This window comes from Rattus norvegicus, chromosome 4 (genome assembly GCF_021556685.1).
Source record: "Rattus norvegicus strain SHRSP/BbbUtx chromosome 4, alternate assembly SHRSP_T2T, whole genome shotgun sequence".
NCBI lineage: Eukaryota > Metazoa > Chordata > Mammalia > Rodentia > Muridae > Rattus > Rattus norvegicus.
Window position 1 is genome coordinate 119,080,070 of NC_141537.1, and position 24,514 is coordinate 119,104,583.

The 24,514-nt window shown below is 47.2% G+C and overlaps 1 protein-coding gene across 6 annotated transcripts in view; it reads right to left on the reverse strand.

Moving 5' to 3' along the window:
• Sfxn5 (sideroflexin 5) overlaps positions 1-24,514 on the reverse strand; it is a 119,635-nt gene that overhangs the window by 71,162 nt on the left and 23,959 nt on the right. For 5 of the 6 annotated variants that reach the window (XR_015685321.1, XM_087656187.1, XM_087656189.1 and 2 more), the window contains 4 exon segments: positions 14,518-14,595; positions 5,002-5,028; positions 4,454-4,508; positions 2,131-2,156 (listed from right to left, as the gene is read on the reverse strand). Coding sequence is in view for 5 of the 6 variants with exons in the window: in XM_087656187.1 (XP_087512313.1) it covers positions 2,131-2,156; positions 4,454-4,508; positions 5,002-5,028; positions 14,518-14,595 (186 nt within the window). In the remaining variant the exon portion in view is untranslated. 6 annotated transcript variants of the gene reach the window in all.

The window sequence follows — 24,514 nt, forward strand, 5'->3', positions numbered from 1 at the left end:
CATATTCATATATTTCTTGTATAAAATATACATCTTTTTCCCTTTAATCCTAAAGATATTTTTGAACTCCAAAGATAAGAAAAAAAAAAAACATGTCAAATGATTCCCAAAGAAATGGGAAAAATTTACTTACAAAAGAAAACACATTTTAGCCAAATACATTGTTTATGCCTGAAAGGGGAAAAAGTCATTCCCTGCAAAGCAGAGATGCTGACAGTGGATAATCCAGATGCTACTCAAAAGAGCATTCGCCAAACACAAGCCAAACAGTCAGGGCATTTGAGATGGATAAGAGTTCAATCAACTCCAAAAACAATTGCCAGGTGTCTGAGGTAAAGGTTAGAGGCAGCCTTGGTGACACAGGGCCAAAATCTCAGCTCCTTAGTTCATCCCATCAGACAAAGGTTCATCAAGGGCACAGTTCATCTTTTCCACCTTTGTGTCCCCAATTTTATTCAGAGTCCTCTGTGAAGCAATTGTTAAGGGAAACACAATCTTAAAAACCTTTCTTTCACGAGAGTCTCTGTTGCCGAGCCTCCGAGCACCCGTAATAACAGTTACTCGGAAAATGAAAAAGGACCGGGGTAAACAAACCGTATGCCTAACTCCTTCCTGGGGTGGGGACTCATATTTACTATTTTATTCTTGATATTGATGATGCTTATATTCAGAATGCAACATATCTGTGCTATAAAATTGTGAGTGTGTGTGGTCATCACCAGAATTAGGAGGGTTCCTTTCCAAAGGACCAACTAGGTACCAGGAAAACCATCGCCCTAATATAAACCAAGGAACAACAACAACAAAGTATAAATTAACAAGCCGGGAAAAAAAACGGAAAGCCGGGCTCATAGCGTGTGGGAATACAGCCTGGGTGGTTGAGTGCTGGCATACAAGGGCTTAGCGTTCCTTCCCGAGAGTCACTTAAAGTGACTACACTGGTGCACATTTGTAATCCCAGGAGGTGGAGGCAGGAGGTTCACAGGTTCAAAGTTGACCTCAACTACATTATAAAGGTTAGCCTGGGCTACATAGGACCTTATCTCAAAAAAACAAGAATTGATACATAGATCATTTACTTTAAGCCAAGTGTAATGGTATACACCTGTAATCTCAGCACTTGGGAGGCTGAGGCAGGAGGATCAGGACCACACAAAGAAAATGTCTCCAAAAAAAAAAAAAAGAACCAAAACAAAGCAGACTCCCCCACCACCACCCTTGGACGCGGCTCCACAGGAATGAAGCTGTGTGCACAGGGCTTTAAGCTTGATCCTGAGCATAACGGGAAGGGTTGAGTTTGAAGAAGGAAATATGGGGGAAACAAACAACTTTCAAAGTTAAAAGTGCAAATGCATAAGATGAAGTCTTTTAAGCACACACAGAAGTCTAGAGGGTAACGCGACACGCACTTCGTGGTTTGTGCTTTTCACTTCCTCAAAGAATCGTGGGAATGTTGCCTTCTGTGTAGGAACCAGCAGGATCCGTAGCACCGATTTCCTGCGCAGTTCCACCTCTTCTCCACCCGAAGCGGAAGGTACACTGAGTGAGTCCTGCTTGTCACTCCCAGGGCTGCTCTCACACGTACACAGAGCATACACCCGGACACTATATATACTATCACTTTGCACATTTTTAAACATGATATAAATGACATCAGCGAGTATTACTACTGTGCTACTATTTTCTCATTCAACACTGTTTTTCAGACTTAATCCATATTCATAACACAGAATACTTAACACAGGAAAGAAATCATGAGCAGGGCTAAACCCGACTCCAAAACCAAACAAAAAGAACACAGAAACCCTGTCTGAATTAATTTGCAACTTCAATTTCCACAAGGTGCCCTTATCTTCCTACTTCTCCGGCTTCTTTAGAAAGCTCCAAGTCTCCAATATGAGTGTCTAAGGAGCTTCCCTGCGCTGGCAGAAGTCAGACTCCTTGGGTGCAGAGCTGGACAGCAAGGGAAAGAAGACTGCGCATGCCCAAAGAGTGCGCCTGCCCTTTCTCCCAGCAGTGCCCCACCAGGACAGTCAACTAGATCCCCTGCCGAGTATTTATGAATAATGATGCTGTTAGACATTTGAAATTTCATTTTGGAAAAGAAAATCCTTTGCAGGTAAGACTTACAATTGGCGTCCCGAAAGGAATGTAACCTGTGGGTGGGGAGAGAAAAAGTCAGGTCCCGTGAACCTTCTGGGTCTCGTGAGATATCCAGAAGCTTCTGGGGCTTGGTCTGCCCCGGGGCCCTGATGAAGAAGCCCAGCACAATTATAGAGAGACACTACAGCCTTCCCTTGACTCAGCTCTTCCTAAAGCAGAGGGCTCACTGTCCCCCGGACTCTCCTACCCCTCTCTGTTCCCCAGTAGCCAGACGACTCGGGCTCCCTCCAGAATCCAGAGGCTGGTGGTCATCAGGGGTCCTATGAACTATTTCCTCTCTGAGGCACAATATTCACTGCCCCCCCCCCCGCCGCCTCGTCCCCCAATCTCTATGGTTTTATCTCCCAAGGAACCCTGAGTGTCTTCCTTCTTTAGCCTTTAAAAACAACAACAAAAAAAAACCAAACAAACAAACAAACAAACAAAAAAAAACATTTAAAAGCTCTGGTGTTCCCAACCTGGGAAAGCAGGAGAGCGCTGGGTGATGTTCAGCCCCCTCCTAGCCTGTGTGCAAGGCTTCCACACTGCGGCGAGTGGGCAGCCTCCTATCCTTAGCCTCTGACTTATGCTAGACAGTCACTGATGGGCAGGCACCAGGGGCCATACTTACCTGAGTTGTATGGAGAACCCAGGTTCACATCCTGAGCAAACACGGCTCTAAGAGCTGGTGCCACAGCTCTCCTGCGCCTCCCTCTGGGGACAAGGCCAAGTTTGGGGGTTGGAATAAGGGGGCTGAAAGGAATGCCTGCTTCAGAAAGGTCCAGAAATATAAAAGAAGCCAAGCTGGATGTGGGCCTGCCATGCCAGGAACGGGATGTGAGTAGCTCCATCTTTAGGTCCTATGTGTTTAGAACCTTTGCTGCCTAAGCCCTTCACAGCAAAGCCAGGGCTCCTGGCAGCCAGTGACCCAGTTCACAAAACGGCATCATATTGCCATGTCTTGGCTTAGTCTCTAGGAAGTCAGGCTTTCTGAAGCAGGGCATTCTCAACTGATTGAAGTCTCCTTTCCCAGCCAGGTGGAAGCCTTTCCAAGGCAGCAAACAGTAGCCCTTCACACCAGTCTCCTGAATCAGAGTGGGTAAAAATGGCTAGAAAGAAATGGCAGAGTACTGGTGTGAATACATCCCTCTGTACTGGTGTGAATACATTCCTCTGCAATGGTGTGAATACAACCCTCTGTGCTGGTGTGAATACATTCCTCTGAGATGGTGTGAATACATCCCCTCTGCACTGGTGTGAATACATTCCTCTGCGATGGTGTGAACACACACCCTCTGCACTGGTGTGAACACACACCCTCTGCACTGGTGTGAATATACCCCTTTGCACGGGTGTGAATACATTCCTCTGTGATGGTGTGAATACAACCCTCTGCACTGGTGTGAATACATCCCTCTTCACTGGTGTGAATACACCCCTCTGCGCTGGTGTGAATACATCTCTCTGTGCTGGTGTGAATACGTCCCTCTGCACTGGTGTAAATACATGCCTGTGCAGTGACTTGGGGCAAAATCCATATTTTCAGAGACAGGGAAAGGGCCCCATTTCAGCCTGAACAAATGTACCCTGTGATCCAAGTGTAAAGCACACAAAGTAGCTCTCTAGAGGCTGCCAGTTAGGGACTTTCTGGGTGGAGAATCTCACCACCCCTGTGCATGGCTCCACAGAACAGGACTCCTGCTTTGTCTATATACTCAAGAGTTGTGAGCACAGACTGTACATGTCTGCCCAGGAAGGAAGGTTAGTTAACAACAAGGTCAGAGGACAGTGAGTCAGTCTAGATGCTATGGCCTAGGACAGGGAGAAAGAGTGTGCTGCAAGGGGTCAGATAGAACTTATAGAAGCCAGGGTTTCCCCTCAGCCAGGGGCACAATGCTGCAATTAGGGAGGGGTTTGTGACCTGGTGGAGGCCAAGACCCAATGCAGAGGCCACAGCTCTACCCCAACCACAAGTGGAAAAGAAAGACAGGTGTGTGCCCGATCTAACATGGTTGAGCTAACGTAAACATGTGGGTGAGAGTGTGGCTGTATATGTGAGAGGCCATGTCCTTCTCTGGAAATGCCCCCTATGTTGGATGCTCCTTTACGTGATCCTAATAAACCTGATGGCTCACCAAGAGATTTGAGTGGGCTGTTTCTTTGGAATGCCATCAGCACCCTTTCTGGGGTGAGTACATGTTTTTTCAAATCTTCGAAGGAAAATTCATATAATGTCAGAAACATGGCCACCCCTAGCTCTGTCACAGCCACACCTCTGCTGGGCAAAGCCAGGAGGGTCTTGGAAGCTCACCTGACATTCTGAAAGGCATGAAGATCTTCTCGTTGGTGTCCGGGTGTAGGATAGCCTGGTAGGAGGAGAGGAGAAGCAGGAAGGACAAGCAGAAGTATTAAGGACAAGGGGTAAGGGCAAGGACAGCTGACACAGGGAGACCCTTCCCCCCGGGGCTCTGCATTGCCTCTGAACACTTGGTTCTGGCTCAAATGTGAGCCATGGTCCGTATCCTCCATTCACCCAGCTGCTAACCAGTGGGAGCCAAGGCTGTGCCCACTATGAAGTCTTCTTGCCCTTGCCCATCATACAACAGGCACAGAACCAGACCCGGTGGGCAGAACCCAGTCTTTTCTCAGAACTTCCAGAGCTCCTGGGATAAGGCTGGTCAGGCCAGAACCCCAGCCTTTAGCTGTTCAGGCCCTAGGGTGCTAGTAGGAAGGATGGGGTGGGGAAAGGCTGGACACCCAGTAGCCATGGGACAAAGGCTTCTGCTGGATACCTGGGACAGGGAGAGAAGGAGCCCAGGGAAGCACAGAGAAGGAGAAAAGAACCCAGAACTAAATTACCTGTTTGATTTTCTGTGCACTCCAGAGCTGAAAAAAAGAGAAAGAGAGAGGAGAGAATTAAAAGCTCTAGCAGTTTAAGCCCTATGAGCCATGGTTTCTCTCAATTTTAAAAGTTTTTAAAGATTTGTTTTTCCTCATTAATATATGAGCGTGTTATGTGTGTGAGTAGATGCCTATGGAGGTCAGAAGAAGATGTCAGATCCCCTGGAGCCGAAATTCATAGGCAGATGTGAGCTGCCCCATGTGGGAGCTGGGAAATGAATCAAGTCCTCCAGGAGAGCAGCCACTGAACAACCTCTCCGACCCCCAATTAAATGATTTTTGAGACAGGATATCTTGTAACTCAGCCTGGCCTCAAACTCAATATGGAGCTGGCAATGACCCCGACCTCTTGGTCCTCCCGGAGCCTCCACCTCCAGCGTATTCTGTTTACGTGTTCTATCATGCTCAGCTCACGGGATCCAGGGGATGGAACCCAGGGTTTTGAGCATGCTAGACAAGCATACCACCAAGAAGACTGCAGCTCCAGCCTGCTTTTTCTGTTTTGTTTCCCTCCGTTTTGTTAAATTCGAATTTTTAACTAGCATCTTCATTATGACATTTTTATATGTGTAATCATTGCACTTGGTGGGTGCCCTGTTCTCTAACCAAGGGAATTCTGAGACAGTACCTTCTGTAGTATAGATCTCACATAGAGATCTTCCTGTCTCTACTTCCCAAGGGCTGGGGACACAGGGAGACACCTTGATAACACATGCTTTTCGAATAAGGAACACATGACAAGTGAACACCAACACTGGAGAAAACAGTGTCCTGGGATTCCAGCAAGAGTTTGAGACCAGCCTGGGATACCTGAGACCCTATTTCAAAACATTAAACAAATTGATGTTTGAAATACCTAAATGAAAAAGATCCTTTCTCAGTGAGTCTGGGTACACACACAGACAGAAAGAATTCGGAGGGAACAGGGCAACTCAAGGATTAAAGAGAACTTTGAAAACATTGCAGTATCTTCAAGTGGGGGGGGGGGCTACAAGAAAAAGGGGAGGAGACAGATTCTAGCTCTACCACTTTCTGGATGGGAAGCTGGCTAACCTGCCTGCCTTCCTTGCTTCCTTTTTCTTTTCTTTCGTTTTCCTTTAAAAATATTTTATTTATTCTTATTTATGGGTATACTACTTGTACATTTACAGGGGGCTGGTGTTGTGCACATGTGTGCAGGTCTCCACAGCAACCAGAAGAGGGCACCAGATCCCACAGTACTGGAGTTATAAACCACTGTGAGCTTCCCAGTGTGGGTGCTAAGAATCACACTCTGGTCCTCTGCAAGAGCCCAGTGTACAGTTAACTGCTGAGTCACTGTCCTTACCCCATGCTGTGTTTTGCTTTTCGAGACAGAGCCTTAAGTGTCCCAGGCTGCTCTCAAACCCTCTACACAGCTGAGGATGGCCCTGAAATCCTGACTGTCCTGGCTCTGCCTCCGGAGTGCCAATCACATTTTATGCAGCGTTTCCTGCACAGAAGCTGCATTCCAACTGAGCTACATCCCCAAACAACACTCTGCACACAGGAGGCCAGAGTCAACTTCAGGTGTGTTCAATCCCTTTATACCTTAGCTTTCTGACTCAGCTAAACTGACTGGTCGGTGAGATCCAAGGATGCTCTTAACTCTGCATCCCCAGTACAGGGTTCAAGATGCGTGCCAGCCTCTCTGCCTGGCTTGTACCTGGGTACATCAAACTCAGGTCCCTAGGTTTGCATGGCAAACACTTTAGTGAATGAGCCTTCTCCCAGAACTTCATTTTTATTCTTTGCTCTTTTTGTGCTTCTAGAATCTATATCTTGTTGACATATTGCCATTTCAAAATTAGATAGATAATAGATAGATGATAGATAGACAGATAGATAGATAGATAGATAGATAGATAGGTATATGATCGATGGATAGATGGATGGATAGACAGACAGACAGACAGACAGACAGACAGACAGACAGACAGGGCTGGCTGTAAAGGACACCATCACTTGGGTAACCTGCTCACAACACTGGGCTCACACTGTAGAGCAGTGGTTCCCAACCTTCCTAAAGCTATAACCCTTTAATACAGTTCCTCATGTTGTGGTGACCCTCAACCATAAAATCATTTCATTGCTACTTCCTAACTATAACTTTGCTACTGCTATGAATTGTGATGTCAATATCTGATACATGTGCCCTGTAAAGGGGTCTCCATCCACAGGTTGAGCACCACTGCTGTGGTTTATTATGTCATTAATATAATAAACACAACCACTAGAAAAGAAACAGTGTGGACTTAAAACTTTTGATGAGCTGGGCTTAGTGGCACACACCTTTAATCCCAGCACTCAGGAGGGAGAGGCAGGTAGATCTCTGTGTGTTTGTGGCCAGCCTGTTCATAGTGAGTTCTAGGACAGCCAGGGCTACATAGTGAATAGTGAGAACCTGTCTCAAAAGAAAAAAAGGTTTTGTTTTTATGTTTTGTTTTGTTTTATGAATGAGGCAGTTTATTAGCCCAGCATCCTTTGTTACCCAGCATCCTTTGTTCTAACGCTTCTTGTTGGCAGCTGCCGCCTTTCCAGATCTCTCTGTCCCTGAGGTGTTAGCTTGCAGCCCCCATCTTGGTCCTTTTCCACAATTTCCAGCCCCTCCAGGGCTTGGAGGACCCAGAGGGCCACACTCTTAAAGCCTCGGCTGAAGTGCCCAGGCCTGACACCATTTCTCTCCCGTCCTCTGTAGATCTTGGTCATGGTATGTTTTGTTTTTTAATGAGATCGATGCACACCATCCGAGCCCTCCATTAGCGCCTTTGTGTGTGGAGGACTAAGTGTCCAACAAAATCCCTGTGGTTAGAGAGCAGCAGCTGGTGGGGGGCTGACTGTGGAGGGCTCTGTGTGACTGAACTCCTGCGGCAGGGGAGAAGTGACTTGCACCTTTCCCAGGCCAGCACTTCCTAGCCCTGTAACTTCTTTTCTTCCTGCGTGTCAGAACTAGGTGGAGCTGCACACAGCCTTGCTGATGCTAACAGGACACCACCAAGGGAGGGTAGAGATGAGCCAGTCAAACATTCTCCCCTTCTTAGCAGGTACTTTATCTCCACTGAAAGCCAAGTGACTGCACATAGGGTCAGGCACAATGTTGGGCCCTTTGGACCTGGGGCAGCCACCATCTTTCCTTGTCCTCCTAGTTAAATTCCCACACGCCTTTGACATGTACTTTTTTTCCCTTATGTTAAAGCACATCTGTAACCCCAGCATCAGGAAACTGAGGCAGAAGCCTGGATTCCAGGCCAGCCTAAGCCTTACAGCAAGTTCCGGGCCAGCCTGGGCAGCAGGGAGAGAAACTGTCTCAACAAATCAGAACCAAGTAAACAGAAACTTAACCAGACAGGGCCTGGTGACATATGCCTACATAACCCTAAAACTGGGAAGCAGAGGAGAAAGGGTCATCAGTTCAAACCATTCCCAGCTACACGGTGAATTTGAGGCTATCCTGGGCTACAAGAAACCCTGTCCCAAGTAACAACAGCAATCAGTCAGAAGAGGAAGGAGGTGAAACCCACGCTCCCTTCCTGACAAGTCTACACACCAGGCCCAACTCTAAAGAACAGGTTAAAAACACTGAGTTTACAGTGTCTGGCTGAACTTTGCCCTGTGACCTGCTGGACCGATGAGTTGGGTTCAGAAAAGGCAGCAAGTACTCCCCACAGTGAAAAAGCTCAAGTTCCACAAGCCACTCATGCAAACAGGTCACAAAGGCCACCCTGGGAACCAGACATGGAAGGCCAGTTGAGCCCATTGGCTGGCCACCACATGTAGCACGCAGGCCAGGACCCCTGGCATCTTCACAGCACACAGAGGCACCTGCTCGCTGAACTGCAGCCCCAGGGTTAGAGCTGACCTCCTTTGTACACAGCCCAGCACTCAGTGAACCTCTGGCTGAACACGGAACTGTGCAGCCCCGACCTGTGGGGATGCCTGACTTTAGGAATGGCCAGGCGTGGATCTGAGAGCTGAGGCCCTGTTTGCTTGGCTCACTTGGAGAACAGGGACAAAGGGCAGTGTGGTGAAGCCATCTGGGTGGCTGTCAGAGCACACAAATTCACTGAGTTAAGAAGTAGCCATTGTCTCAGCTGAACCTGCCTCAGCGGAGACTAAGGGAGGGGTAGGCTGGGGTCCCACATGCTGCTAAGAGGCAGGACGCACCCCAGCACCCAGAGGGAGAACGACAGCCCCACCCCCAGTCTGGCTCACTTACTTCCCCTCTGTCTCCTAGCAAGCTGCTTCTTTAAACCTCCTAAGGCAGCAAAGACAGAGCCTATTTAAAACAACCTCCAGAAGGTAATTAAACAGAGCCTGAAGGGGACCCTTCTGTACCGGGAAGGAGGCCTCCATTCAACAAACAAAAAAACTTCCTAATTGATCAGTTGAGCCCATTGCATTATAGCGCACCATTAATTGTGTTGCCATGGTAACTCCAGGTACCATGTACCTATACAAGCCTATGTGGGGTGAAGGGAGCCCCAATTCTGCAGACACAGGAAAGAAGAGAGATGTCCTGCCTGCTTCTGCAGGATTTTGGTGGCAGCTGTGGCTTCTTTTGGCGAGAAGCTTCCTCTAGAGAGAGGTCAGGCCCTGCAGAGGAGCCCAGGTTTGAATTTGAAATCCCCCATTAGCTCACTATGCGATGGGAGATGATTTACTTAGTCTTTCTGGGCCTCCAGTATCTCTTTTGTAATATGAAGATAGGGATATTTGCGATCAAGCTTATTATAAGAGAATTCACTTGGTGAGCAAATGTTTATCAAGCACACCTACTTTACATTAAATACTAAAGATAGCGCGATACAAAACAGTAAGGCAGTTCAGTTGGAAGAACGCTGTTTTGGCATGTCTGAAATCCTGGCTTCCATGTGAGCATCACATAAACCAGCCATGGCGGTACATGCCTCTAATCACAGCACTCTGAGGTGGAGGCAGGAGGGTCAGGAGTTCAAAGTCACCCTTAGCTACATAGTGAGTTTGAAGCCAGCCTAGAACACATGAGAGCCGCAGTACAGAAGTTTCCTCCAAACTAAAACATTCAGAAGGGAGAGAAGACCATGAGACTCAGAAGGTAGACAAAAAGCTCATATCTAGGAAAGCAGAAACTTGAAAGATTCTTGGATTGTTTTCCAAGGGGTATCGAAACAGACTATAACTGCCAGGGGTGGAGACTGACCGACCAAGCTGAGAGAGATTCTAGACTGTAGAGCTCCTGCAAGTCACATGTCATTCCTAGGCGTGGCAACCATTAAGGAAGGTGACCATCTGTGGAGAAGCTATCAGCTGTCCATGAACAGAAGAGCAATTGAGACCACCTTCAGATGGCTTCGATCACTAAGGACACACCCAAGATATCCAGGCAGCTCGTGACATCTGTGACTGTAGTTATCAGGACCAGCTTTGGAATTTTGATCCAGATATCGGCCAAAGAACCATAGAGCAGACAGTGTGCAGGTGCAGAGAGACCATGACTACTAACCATAGAGCAGACAGTGTGCAGGTGCAGAGAGACCATGACTACTAACCATAGAGCAGACAGAGTGCAGGTGCAGAGAGACCATGACTACTGTGTACTCCAGGTCTAAGAACCTTGTAGGACTTCAGATGCCCCACACATGATACTTGAGCAGGAGCAGGGCCATCCCTGAGTTAGGACCTGGGCTCTCCTTAATTTCACACCCTATGGTGAAGCTGATATGCCATCTCTGTCCCCTCTATCCCCCAGTCTGTGAAGGCCAGGCATATGTGACATTGATGACTGTGGCCCAAGGAAGGAGGAATGTGACAGCCACCACACATCGTCCAATTCTTCAGGCTCGGCAGAGGGAGACACTGCTCCAGGGGACCAGAGTGACAGGCTCACACCTAGAGTGCTGTGCCACCTAGCCACCAGATGGACCCACCAGGCTCTGCCACTGCCAGCCAGAACTCAGCAGCACAGGAAACAGCTAAATGCCAAGCTCTGGGCCCTTCCCCCACTCCCACTCCCAGGAGGCCAGTAGGGGCTTTGGGGACAGCAAACAAAGCTGAAAAACAGGACAGCAACTCTCCGCTCTCTGAGCAGTGAAAGAGAATAATGTGGCCTCTTTCCTTGAACTCTGGGGGGTCCCAAGAGGCCCAGCTCAGAGGCTGTGGGGCATGAAGGAGCTTAGGCAGGTAGCAGGCCAGAGTGAAAGTGGCCTCACTTCTAACTTTACAAGGGCACTGGAAGGTATGTGGGCTCCTTCAGGCTATAGGGGCCCCAAAGCCGGACAGAAATGTCACCACTGGGGAGGGAGTGAGACTACAGCCTGACTCTCTGCCCAGGGCTGCAGGGCAAATACCTCCAGACAGACAGGACCTGCTTGATTGCCTGGGCTTCCGGTCTCATCACTCCCCTGGGGCCCTGCATGGGCACTGGGCCAAGGTACTGAGGTCACTTTAGCATGAGAGACTCCAGAACATTTGCCCTGAGGTGCTTCTTCTCTGGACTTTCAGCACAATGTGCATCTTTGTCTGCCCCAGTCCCACTGAAAACTTGCCCACTCCTTTGTCTTCCTTGCCTAGACCACCCCCACCAGCCAATCTCAAATTAAACAAACAAACAAACAAACAAACAAAAACTTCCAGGCTAAGTTTGTGCCATACACCTTTAATCTCAGCACTCAAGTCATAAAAGTAGGATGAGTTTTATGAGTTCAGGGCTAGCCTGGCCTACATAACACATTCTAGAATAGCCATAACTACACAGAAAGACCCTGTCTTAAAACACCAAAGAAGGAAGAGAAGGGAGAGGAGAAGGAAGAAGAAGAAGAAGAGGAGAGAGAGAGAGAGAGAGAGAGAGAGAGAGAGAGAGAGAGAGAGAGAGAGAAGAAGAAGAGAGGGAGAGAGAGGGAGGGGGAGAAAGAGGAAGGAGGAGAGGAGGAGGAAGAAGAGAAGAAAGAGCAGGAGGAGGGGATATTCTCTAGCTGCACCTCGTCTGGGCAAGTTTCTGCTTCCATTGCTCTCTCACACTCTCATTTTTCTTCATCTGTCTTGTCTGAGGTGGGGCAGGGTATCCTGTGAGGAAAAGATACCCAGCTTCATCCTTGCCCTCTGTCCTGGAGTGATGGAAAGAAAGGAGAAGGAGAGACAAGGAAACCTGAGAAAGGAGGACTTACTTCAGCGGTGAGCATTTGCCTAGCAACAGACCCTGGATCAGTCCCCAGCACTTAGAGAGGAAAGGAGGGAACGGGAGTGTCAATTTACAATGTCTGCCGGGTGGGACTCAGGAGATGGCACTCTTGGGGAAGTGCCTGCCATTTAACTGTGAACACCTAATATGGGGTCCCCAACACCTGTGTAAAAGGTCAGATGTGACAGCGTACACCTGTGAACCCAGTGATGTGGGGTGGAGGCAGACTAGTAATGGCCAGCTACCACAGCCAAATCAATAAGCCACAGCTTCAACAGGAGGCCCTTTCTCCAGAAATAAATGTGGTGAGCAGTTGAGGAAAAACACCATCTGTCTTCCACACACTACTACTGCATACATATATGCACTTGCACATACACATGCACACACTAACAAGTGCATACAATGGACACATGAACACGCAGAATACATCTAATATCTTAAGTCTAGGAGTTGCAGAATGATCATAAATTAAAGAAACAGAATAGCTGAAATGATGGCTCACTTTTCTAATCTCAGAGGCATGGGGATTGCCTACATTGAGTTCAAGGCTAGCCAGCTCCACAGTGAAACCCTGTCTCAACAACAACAACAACAACGACGACAACGACGACAACGACAACAACATATAAACATGTTTGTCAGGACCGCTAAGAACTTTCAGACTCAAGGGAGTCACCATAATGATGTTTAAGACTTTGGATAAGCTGGTTGTGGAAGCGCATTGCATGCCTGTGATCCCAGTGTGTGAGAGGCTGAAGCACAAGGACTGCCTTGAGTTTGCAGCTCAGCTGAACTAGAGAGTGAGATGCTGCCGAAAGAAAGAGAGAGAGAGAGAGAGAGAGAGAGAGAGAGAGAGAGAGGAAGGAAGGAAGGAAGGAAGAAAGAAAGAAAGAAAGGAAGAAAGGAAGAGAGAAAGAAGGAGGGAGGGAGGGAGGAAAAGAAAGGGGTTCAGTCCTCAGCTCCAAAAAAAAAAAAAGAAAGAAAGAAAGAAAGAAAGGGGGGGAAAGACTATAATCCAAGCTCTAAGTACTTCTGAAATGGAGAGAAGTTGAAATCAAGAGTATCAAGAGTTCAAGGTCATCTTTGTCTATACAGCAAGATTGAAAACCATCCTGGGCTATATATGATCCTCTCAACCAAATAAAAAAAGAAAGGGAGGAAAAAGAGGACGAGGAAGAGAGAAGATGCAGAGTACAGAAGATGGATACAGAGGAGAGAAAGGCATAGAGGAACATAAATAACCCCAGAAAAAGAACACAGACAACCTACAAAAAATCAGAAATTAAAGGCATCAGATTTTCCAAAGGCCATACTATAGGTCAGGAGAAAATAAGCAATAGTCTTCAAAATTATGAGGAGAAAGATAATTGTTGACCTAGGACTTTCTCACCCAATGGTCTGTTAAGTGTGCGTGGTAGCACATGCTTTTAAGGTGGGCTCTGGGTTTGAGGCTAGCCTTGTCTACATGGTGAGTTTCAGGTCAGCCAAGGCTGCATAGTGAGACCCTATCTCAGGAACTACAATAACAAAGCAGTCCAAACATTTAAACCTTCTTATCCATCCTGTTCAGGGGACTACGAAAAGGATTTTACTAAAACTACAGGATACACAAAGAAAGACTGGCTGGCTGAAGGAAAGGGAAACTGGCAGTGGGAGGCAGGAGACTCCCAAGTTAAGGAGGCACTGGCATACGGAGTGTAGGAAATGCAGCAAGAGTGAGAAGGGGAACAAAGCTTACTAGTGAAAAACATAGGCAATGAATAACTCCAGATACAACGTAAAGTTGAAAAAGACAAAGAACAGCCATAATACAAACAACTCGACTGGTCAGTGACTTATTTAATAACTGGAGCTATATAAGCAGCTGAAATGCAGATCTCAAAACCATGATTAATACTTGAGGAGGGGGTGGACTAGAAGGAAGATATGTCTTTACAGACGTGGAGGATAAGAGACCTACAGTGCCAGATAGCTGAGAATGGCAGTTCAGATGAACGAGTACAGATTTACCCATGAAATACAGATTTACAGCTGAGATTCCACTAGAAGGAGCTTCTTCTGGTGACCAGTAATAGGCCTGGTGAGGGACAACACAATGTTATTATTATTATTTTATTATTATGATGATGATATGATGATGATGATGATGCCTTTTTTAACTGTGTAAATATTTCTTTGAAAAATATGGAATAAAGTTTTGAAATAAAGTTTTTGAACAAAAAGAAAAACTTTGGCATAACAGCAACGAGATTCTGGAATCATCTCCCCTGCCTCTGCCCACCTCCTGGCAGAAGTACCTGTTCATTGGTAACTCCTGGGCGTAGCGTGCCATGCTTGTAATCCTCCAGTAGTTGCACAGCCTCTCTGAGACGTTTCTGTGGAGGAAGGAAAAGAGACACTGTGTGGCATGAGACCAGTACTTCAGAAAGTTCTTCCTTTGTGAGACCACCTCAGCATCAGCCAGAGTGAGTGTTCACAGTGCACACATGAGACAGTAGGAAGGGTTCTGCCTAAATGTCCTTCCACAGGGACCTGGTTCAATAGCAGTGGTATGATAAACAACAGATCAGGCCAGCCCAACCAGAAACTGAAGTAAAAATCAGAAGATGATTTAGTCAGTAAAGTGCTTGCATGCAAGTACAAGGACCTGGGTTCAAACCCCTGGAATACACTAAAACACAAACATGAGGTAGTGCATACTTAGAATCCCAGCGCTTGGGATGAAACAGGAACTCCTGGGGCTTACTGGGTAGACAGCATAGCCTGCTTGGTGAGCTCCAGGCCAGTGAAAGACCTCAAAAACAAAAATGTCAAAAGGTCAACAGCACCTGGGGAACCACATCTGAGGTTGACCTCTGGCCTACACACACACACACACACACACACACACACACACACACAAAGAGTAAGTAATTTTTTTTTAAATTCTAACAGATTTACCTACTCAAGTACTTATGGCTACAATACTTGACAGAGAGAGAGGAGGGAAAGAGGGTTAAATTTCAATTTTTGACAAAGAACAGTATAGAAGGCAGCCTTCATTCACCAAGAGACTTGAATAAAGATGTTTACAACAGCTCTCAAACATGGCTAAGATTACAGCTAACTGATGGGAGTGTAGATAAGTAAACTGGAGTATACGAGCTCAATAAAACACAATAACTTTCCAGGAGTGGTGGTGTCTGCCTGCAATACCAGCATTAGAGACAGAGGCAGAGGAACCCTGACTTCCAGCTGGTTTGGACCACACACTGTTCCAAGCCGGCACACACTAAACAGTGAGACTCCGTCTCAAAGAGAGGCAAACAAGCCAGGTGCTATGACACAGACTTTTAAATCCCAGCAGATCTCTGTGAGTTTACAGCTAGCCTGGTCTGCACAGTGAGTTCCAGACAGCGAGGGCTACACAGATCCCTGAAGGAGGGCAGGGGAGGGGGAAGGACAGCGCTGAGAGAGAGATGATAATTTACTTCCTAGGTGGTAGCATACTCCAATACCAGCACTTGTGAGGTGGAACCAGAAGGATCAGGAGTTCAAGCCAGCTTTGATGACATAGTGAGTCTGAAGGCAGCCTGGGCTACACAAGAAACCAAGCAGAAAGAGAGAGGAAAGGAGAAAAGGAAGGAGGGAGGGAGGGAAGGAAGAAGGGAGATTATATAACTGAAAGAAGGGTGGCGTACGTCTGTAATCCTAGCACCGCTGAGGTGGAGGCAGGTCCACCAGAAGATGGAGTTGCACGGCCTTGGTAACACAGGAAGTTCAAGAGCAGCCCATGTCATACAAGATCAATGTGGGGGGAGGGGGGCTAGAAAACTATGACGACCTTACAACACAGGTGACTCTTGCTGGCAAATGAACCTTCTAAAGATAGTCACCCCCTTATCCAAATCTCCCCAGAATCTTCTAGAATGTTTCCACATCCATTCCATATCCAAGTCTAAGTGGCTGGGTTAGGGTTTCATTGTTGGGAAGGAACTCTTATAAAGGAAGACGTTTAATAATGGCTGGTTTACATTTTCAGAGGTTTAGTCCATCATCATCATGGCAGGAAGCATAGCAGCATGCAGGCAGATATGGTGCTGGAGGAGCCAAGATGTTTTAATCCAAAGGCAGCTAGGAGGAGACTGGCATTCCATACTAAACAGAACTTGAGTGTAAAAGCCACATCCCCACAGTGACACATTTACTCCAACAAGGCCACACCTCCTAAAAGTGCCACTCTGTGAGCCACGCGCTGAAACACGAGTCTATGGGGGCCTGACCTATTCAAACCACCACAGTGCCCTCGCCTTGATTACCGACACAGGTTTCGTGACTGTCTTGACACCTAGAGGGTGGTCAATGTGAGGAGGTCTGACCTGAGGCTAGATCATAAAGTCTTGAACTTTCTTTCACCTTGCTCTCAAGATGGCCCCTCTCTTAGGAGCAGCCCCCATACTGTAAGGAAACTCGGTCAGCTCAGGAAGGACCCACGGCAAGAGCAGCAAGCCTCAGGGCACTCATCGGAGGCAGCACACACTCACCCACCACATTTCCTGAGTCTGTCCGTTTCCAAAATGGATTCTTTGCTTCCTTCCCTACCTGCCTGCTCCCCTCTCCTCCAACCATGTAAACAATTTATGATGTTTACAGAACACAGCAGCCAGAGCAACACATGGCGGACACACTTGGAATCCTACCACATGGGAGGCGGAGGAAGGAGGATGAGGACCTCAAGGCCAGCCTGGGCCACACAGTGAGCAAAGAACAGCCTGGGCTACAGAATAAGACCCTGCTTCATGGGGTTGGGGATTTAGCTCAGTGGTAGAGCGCTTGCCTAGGAAGCACAAGGCCCTGGGTTCGGTCCCCAGCTCCGGAAAAAAAAAAAAAAAAAAAAAAAGACCCTGCTTCATAAAACAAAGATAGTTCTGTGCTTAAGCAAACATACCGCTTTTACAGAGGACCCAAGTTTGATTCCCAGCAGCCATGTCAGAAGGCTCACAAACACTTGTTAATTCCAATACCAGGATCTGACGCCCTCTTCTGGCCTCCACGAGCACTGCACTCACACGCACAAACTTCCACACACATTTAAAATTTTTTAAACCAACAAAGAAACTGAATGCTCCAGTACACGCTTGAAATCAGAGCGCCCAGGAAGCCGAAGCAGGAGGATCTCAACAAGTTTGAGGCTGAAAGAAGAAAAAGACAGGAAATGAAGACATCAAAAGAAGTAGGAAAGGAGACCGGAAAGATGGCTCGGCAGGTAAGAGCACTGACTGCTTCTTCCCGAGGACCCGGCTTCAATTCCCAGCATCCACATGGCAGCTCACAAAAGAAGCAGGAAAACGTGAAAACTCATTCCCAGACACCATTCACCACACAGCAAAAGCTTGGCTTTTCTTCTAGACTCTGAATATTTTTCTTTCCTTCCTTTTTGTGTTTGTTTGTTTGTTTGTTTGTTTGGGGGATAGGGCTTCACTTTGTAGCCCAGGTTACCCTAGATTTCACCATGTAGCTGGCCTCTAGCTTGTGGACTGTCCTCCTGCCTCAACTTTCCAAGTGCTCAGACAGCAGGTACACACAACTGGCCTTGTGTCTCAGTCAAACTGGACCACAGTTGTTTCAATTCTCTTAGGCAGCATAAGGATTTAGTGCAGGATTTAGCACTTGAACTAAGTTTCATTAAACCTTTGCCAGACACCCCGGACCCCAAGCACCCCAAAAACTCCTAGGGAAGCCCAGGTCCCCCAAGGCTGAGTGGCTTCTTCCTGCTGCCTGAGCCTCTCAGGACCCGGACAATGCATGCTTTACTTTCTAGCGACATGAAGTAAAAGGCCCTGGATTCTCATTATCTCTCCCACCCCAGGGATTCTCCTGAGTTCCTATAACAACCTGGCCAGGTTCCATCTCATTTGACACAGTCATCAAAGGCAGCCCCAAGCCAAAAGAATCAGTTCCAATAAAGCCCTGAGCTTGGCAAAGAGAGTAAGGAGGACGAAGAGCCAAAGTTCCTGCAGACAGGCCTGAGGGCCCAGCGCGGAGAAAGCTAGAAGGAACGTTTTAACTCTGGGCCTGTACGATGGGGTTGACCTAAGTCTTGCTCAAAGGTCCTGTGGGATGGACAAGGCCCCAGCCACCTGTGTAGAGAGGACACATAAGCTGGTTACACTAGGGAGGCTTGGGGCTCAGAAGAAATGTCTCCCTGCTAAAGCCTCCTCTCTAGCCACTGTATTATGGTGCTTGGCGGAAGGCCCTTGAGGAGGGGGAGTGCTGGGAGGTCAGTGCTGGGTGAGCTTGGCAGGAAGTCTTTTCAACCAGGAACAAACAAGCAGCCAGCCCCTGAATGTAAAAGCTCGGAGGGGCCCAGCTGGCTCTGAGGAGGCTGCTAGGCTGTGGCCCCTGCCTGAAGTCCCAGACAAGGAGCAGATTGGCCAACCATGCTGCTTCCCAGCTCCCATCACCAGCCCACCTGCCTATAGCCAGCCTCAAGAAGTACTATGAGCCTCTCTCCATATTCCACAGGGTATGGTCTCTAGAGGCCCTCTGCAAACACATGTACCGGGAGGCAGGCGTTAGCAGCAGACTATTGTTGAGAACCATGCTTGTCCCCCTGGTCCTGCTAGAAAGCCCTAAGCAGAGATGAGTAGGAAGCAAAAGTACCAGCCTGGAGATTGGGGGAGCTGGGTCAGAGGCAGAGAGTCATGGGAAATAAGGATATAAAAAGGGACGTGGGAGGTGGGGATGTGGTGCACATCTATAAGCCCTTACTCCAAAGGTGAAAGCAGGAGAATTGGGAACCCAAGGCTAAGCCCAGCTACATAGTGAGTTCAAAGCCATCCTGTGCTACAGGAGACTCAATATCAAAAAATAAACAAGAGGTGTCCCAGAGACAACCCCCCCCCAAAAAAAACAACTCAGGTTACTACCATTGCTCTTGGTTGACCACCAGAACTGGATGGTAAGACAGTATTCTAGAAGAAGGAACCACACAGGTCACAGGACAGGGAGAAATCAGGTACTTACTAATCACAAAGCACCCTCCCTATTGGCTAGCCCTCATAGCACAGAAGGTGACACACAGGCTACTGGGAGAGAAGAGTCATCACCAGCTTTACTTAGTGAGGAACTACACTAGCAAGCAATATGGCAGGACTTGCCTATGAGTGCAGCAGTGGCATGAATGTTATGGGGGTAACCAAGCGCTTTCTGGTTAGAGTGGAGAGCCATTCCACAGGAGGAAACCCATGTCTGGCACTGTTAAACGTGGCCAAGATCAGAGGGCTGGGGAGCGTACAGGCTTCATGGATGTAGACACAGTATCGAGCCATTTTCTAAATTCTCATCTCTACCTGTACATTAGTGCAGCCCTCAGACTTCATCCAAGACTTTTCTTTCCGTGTCGATGGTAACTTAAAAACTCACAACTGGTCTAAGGGCAGAGACTAAGTGTCTCAGCCATAACTGGGACACCAGTAGTAACCCCCAGCCCCAAGGCTCAGCCCTATCACTGAAGAAGAGGCACGGGGAGGAGACAAAATAGTGTCTTCTTAACACGATAGCCACTGTGTTTGTGAGCTCACAGCAATTACAATTGCTTTCACAAGACCTGTACAAGACCAAGCTAATTAACATTCCAACATGGCGGTGGCTCATGAATTGATGAGCCCCAACCCCTAGCAAAGGAGTTATTGATAGTTGATGGCTTCTGGTAAAGGGAGAGTCCGTTTTCTTCAAGGGTGTAGCCTCTGTAAGTTGACCGTGCTCCGGTAGCTGACACAAGCCGGTGAGTATCAAACCAGCACAGACTGTAATGAGTGGGTTATATTTTTAAGTGATATATAGTGGGGTAGTTTGAATGAATGAGACTTGTATATTTTCAGGCTTAGTGCCGGATTTGTGAACTCTTTGTAAAGCTTAGGGGGGTTGACTTTTTTGGAGGAGGTCTATCCTTGGGAGTAGGCTTTGAGGTTTCAAGAGCCCATGTGAGACCCGGTGCCTCTCTTTGCCTGTGGATCAAGATGTAAAGTTCTCAGCTATCACTACACCTGCATGCCACCATGCTCCCCATCATGATGATAAGGGACTAAACCTCTGGAACTGTAGGCCAGCCCCATAAATGCTTTCCTTGTAAGAGTTGCCTTGTCATGAGATCTGGTCACAGGAATAGAACAGTGACTAAGACAGAGCATGAAGCTGGGGGGGTGTGGGAGTAAATCTGAGAGGAGTTAAGAGGAGGAGTTGGGGTGAATATGACCAAAATTGGATGAATGTATGAAATTTTCAAAGAATAAAAGTATTTTTTTTGTTTTTTTTATATTTTTTTGGTTTTTTTTTTTTGACAGGGTCTCTCTGCATAACCCTGGCTGTCATAAACTATGTAGACCAGGCTGACTTCAAACCCAGATATCTGAAATAATCTTTCCTGGAACCATAACCCATTTCCAAATACAGTGCAAATTTCTCAAAACCTCTGGGATGGCATCTTTGCCGTCAGCTTGACCATATCTGGACTTAACCCAAGCTGTAGGGTGTCCCTGTGGGGGATTCTTCCTGATTGGATCATTCCAGTCAAGAAGACCCACCCTAAATCCAGATCCTTTGAGGTGGAAGGCCCACATTAAACCTGGACCACACCTTCTGGTGGCAATCTGTATGCAGGACACAGGAGAAGCACTTGTGGCAAGTTCATGCCTTCACTGGCATCAGAGCCTGCTTCTTCAGGTTCTAGTACACACTGAGACACCCAGCCTTGTAGACCAAACAACTATTGGATTCTTAGACTTTCTACTGGGAGACAGCCATTGTTGTAAGAGTCAGACCACTGCCTGACTGTAAGGCACTGTAGTTAAATCCCACTTATATAATATATATTCCTCCTGTAGCTCCATTTCTCTAGAGAACCTGGATTGATACACCCTGTGCAGCTAAGCAGGAGTCCCAGAAGGAATCAAAATATAATTTACTATCTACTCTTCAGTATGGATAACACAAGATGGCAGCAGGAGCATCTGGTGCAGAGTTGAGGAGAGGGAGAAGAGAGAGGAAGGCAGAAGGAGATGATGGGAGGAGAGGGGAGATAAGAGAGTAGAGAAGAAGGGGGAGGGAGGGAAAAGGAGGGGAGTGAGAGGAAGAAAGGGGAGGGAATATAGGAGGGGAGAGGAGAAAAAAGAGAAAAGGCAGAGAAAGGGAGAAGAGAGGAAGAGAGAGAAGGAAAGAGGCCTTTTTTACTACCATTTAAAACTGAACCCAGGGCACGTGGGATGGCTCATTAGGTAAAGGTACTTGAAACCAGGTCTGGTAACCTTAGTTAACAGAAGCTTACTGGTTGTCTGGCTTACTCACTAACAGGCCAATGCTGAGCTAGCTTTAATATACAGCCCATGAACACCTACCTAGGGATAGTGCTACCCACAGTGGACCCGGCCCTCCCACATCAATTAAGACAGTTCCTCACACACATGCCCATATGCCAACATGATCTAGGCATTCTACAAACAAGGCTTTTCTCTCATATGACCCTAGGACAGCGGCTCTCAACCTTCCTAAGGTTTGCTACTGCAACCCTTTAATACAGTTCCTTGTGGTGTGGTAACCCCAACCATAAATTTTTTTTTTCTTTTCTTTTTTTTGGAGCTGGGGACCGAACCCAGGGCCTTGCACTTGCTAGGCAAGCGCTCTACCACTGAGCTAAATCCCCAACCCCTCATAAAATTATTTCATTGCTACTTCATAACTATAATTTTGCTACTGTGAGGAATGATGTAAATATCTAATATGCAGGATATTTGATATGCAGCCTCCATGGGGGTTGTGACCCACAGGTTGAGAATGATTGCTCTGGGCTATGTCAAGTTGGTAATTAAAGATAATTTGGTCACCATCCTAAACCCTTTCTCCTACTGTCCCAGGAGAGCAGGCTAAACTTGGTTAGCTAAGTCCTTGTCTCCCACTGGCTATGAGCCATGTTCTCCAAGGCCAAAGGGAGAAAGAACCAGGGACACACGGTTTTCCCCAAAGCTGACCCTCAGTCATCAAAGGACCAAGGAAATAAGTTGGTACATTCTGCTGGAGGATCAGTGGTACATCCTGTAGGAAACCAATGGCCATATGCCTAAGAGCTTTTAAAAATCAACTCTCTTAGTTAGGGTTTTACTGCTGTGAGCAGACACCATGACCAAAGCAATTGCTATAAAAAGACATTTAACTGGGGCTGGCTTACAGATTTGGAGGCTCAGTCCATTATCATCAAGATGGGAGCACGGCCGCATCCAGGCAGGGTGGTGCAGGGAGAGGTGAAAGTTCTACATCTTCATCTGAAGGCTGTCAGCAGAACACTGACTTCCAGGCAGCTAGAATGAGGGTCTTAAAGCCCACACCCTCAGTGACACACCCACTCCAAGGCCACACCTACTCCAACAAGGCCACACCTACACCAACAGGGCCATATCCTCTAATAGGGCCACTCCCTGGGCTGAGCATATACAATCCATCACACCAACTATGACCTAAATTATATTAAGGGAGAGGAGAGTATGGCCTGCTGAGGTGGCTCAGTAGTTAAGAGCATGTGTTGCTCTTGCAGAAGTCCTGGGTTTGGTAGCCAGCACCTATCATGTTCAGTGTGGTAGGATCACAAAAATGCCGGCAAAATAGACAAAAATTTGACATGCAGTTGGATAGGGGTGTGTGTGTGTGTGTGTGTGTGTGTGTGTGTGTGTGTGTGTGTGTGTGTGTGTGAGAGAGAGAGAGAGAGAGAGAGAGAGAGAGAGAGAGAGAGAGGGGTGTACGTGTGGGTTTGGATGTGGGTGTATGTGCATGTACAGAGCCCAGATGAAGATATCAGTATCCTGCTTTAGAACTCTCTTGCCATTATTCCTTTGAGACAGGGTCTCTCACTGGACCTGGAGCTAGACTGGTGGACAGCAAGCCACAGGAGTCCATCTCTGCCTCTGACAGTGCTGGCACACAGTCCACACCGGTCTTTCGACATGAGTTCTGGAAATCCAAGCCCACGTCCTCATTGTTACCCAGTGAGCCATCTTCCCAGCCTCTTGGGCATTTAACCTTATAAATCCCATTAGAGGAGGGCCAGTGAGGTGGCCCAGCAGGGAAAGGCAGTTACCACCAAGCCTGACAGCGGAGTTATCCCCCAGGCCCCACATGGTAGGACAGAACTGACTCCATAAGTTGTTCTGTGACCTCACATTTGCAGTGGGGTATATAAACACAATCTCTCCCTCCCTCCACCCACTCCCCACAAACAATAAATTAAAATGTAATTCAACTTTTACAAACCTGAATCCATCTAATAGGCCAATAATAAAAAACTATTTAAAATTGTATAGCATGATGATGTGGTAAGTTGTTATGTAGTGACTAATCATGCCTTCCTTTCTTTGTACTAGGATGCTGCACAAGTTATACTTGTGCAGGAGTCACGATAATCTCTGAACAGTTCCATTTTTAGCATTTGTGGCACTCAGCCCCACAGAATAAGTCTTAAAGGAGAAAAAAACTGAGAGGGGCTGGAGAGATGGCTCAGGGGTTAAGAGGACACAGGTTTGGTTCTCAGATCCCACACGGTGACTCACAACTGTCACCTAACTCCAGTTCCAGGAGATCCAGCGCCCTCTCCTGGTCTTGGAGGCACCTGCACACATGTGGTACACAGACATGCATGCAGGCAAAACATCCACACATATAAAACAAAATGTGTATCATGCTAATTTTAAAAAGAAATCTGTTTTAAAACAATTTTAGATACATATAATTTTTATGCATTAAAAATAAAGACTAATTTACATACTAATGAGATGTGGGAAGGTGTTGGGAATTGGTTCTAATGCTTTATCTTTTTTTTTTTTTTTTTTTTTGGTTCTTTTTTTCGGAGCTGGGGACCGAACCCAGGGCCTTGCGCTTCCTAGGCAAGCGCTCTACCACTGAGCTAAATCCCCAGCCCCTATCTTTTTTTTTTAAAGATTTATTTATCTTATGTATATGAGTACACAGTAGCTGTCTTCAGACACACAAGAAGAGGGCATCAGATCCCACTACAGATGGTTGTGAGCCACCATGTGGTTGCTGGGAATTGAACTCAGGACCTCTGGATGAGCAGTCAGTGCTCTTAACCCCTGAGCCATCTCTCCAGCCCCTCTAATGCTTTATCTTAATTCAGTTCCCAAAGCCACACTTCCAGATCTGAGGGTCCCTGCCCCCAGGTGGTTTCGATTGGTAATAAAATTTGCTCTTCAGCCAATGACTGGGCAGGGAGACAGGGGTGGGACTTTTAAATTTCCAGGGCAAGGGACTGAG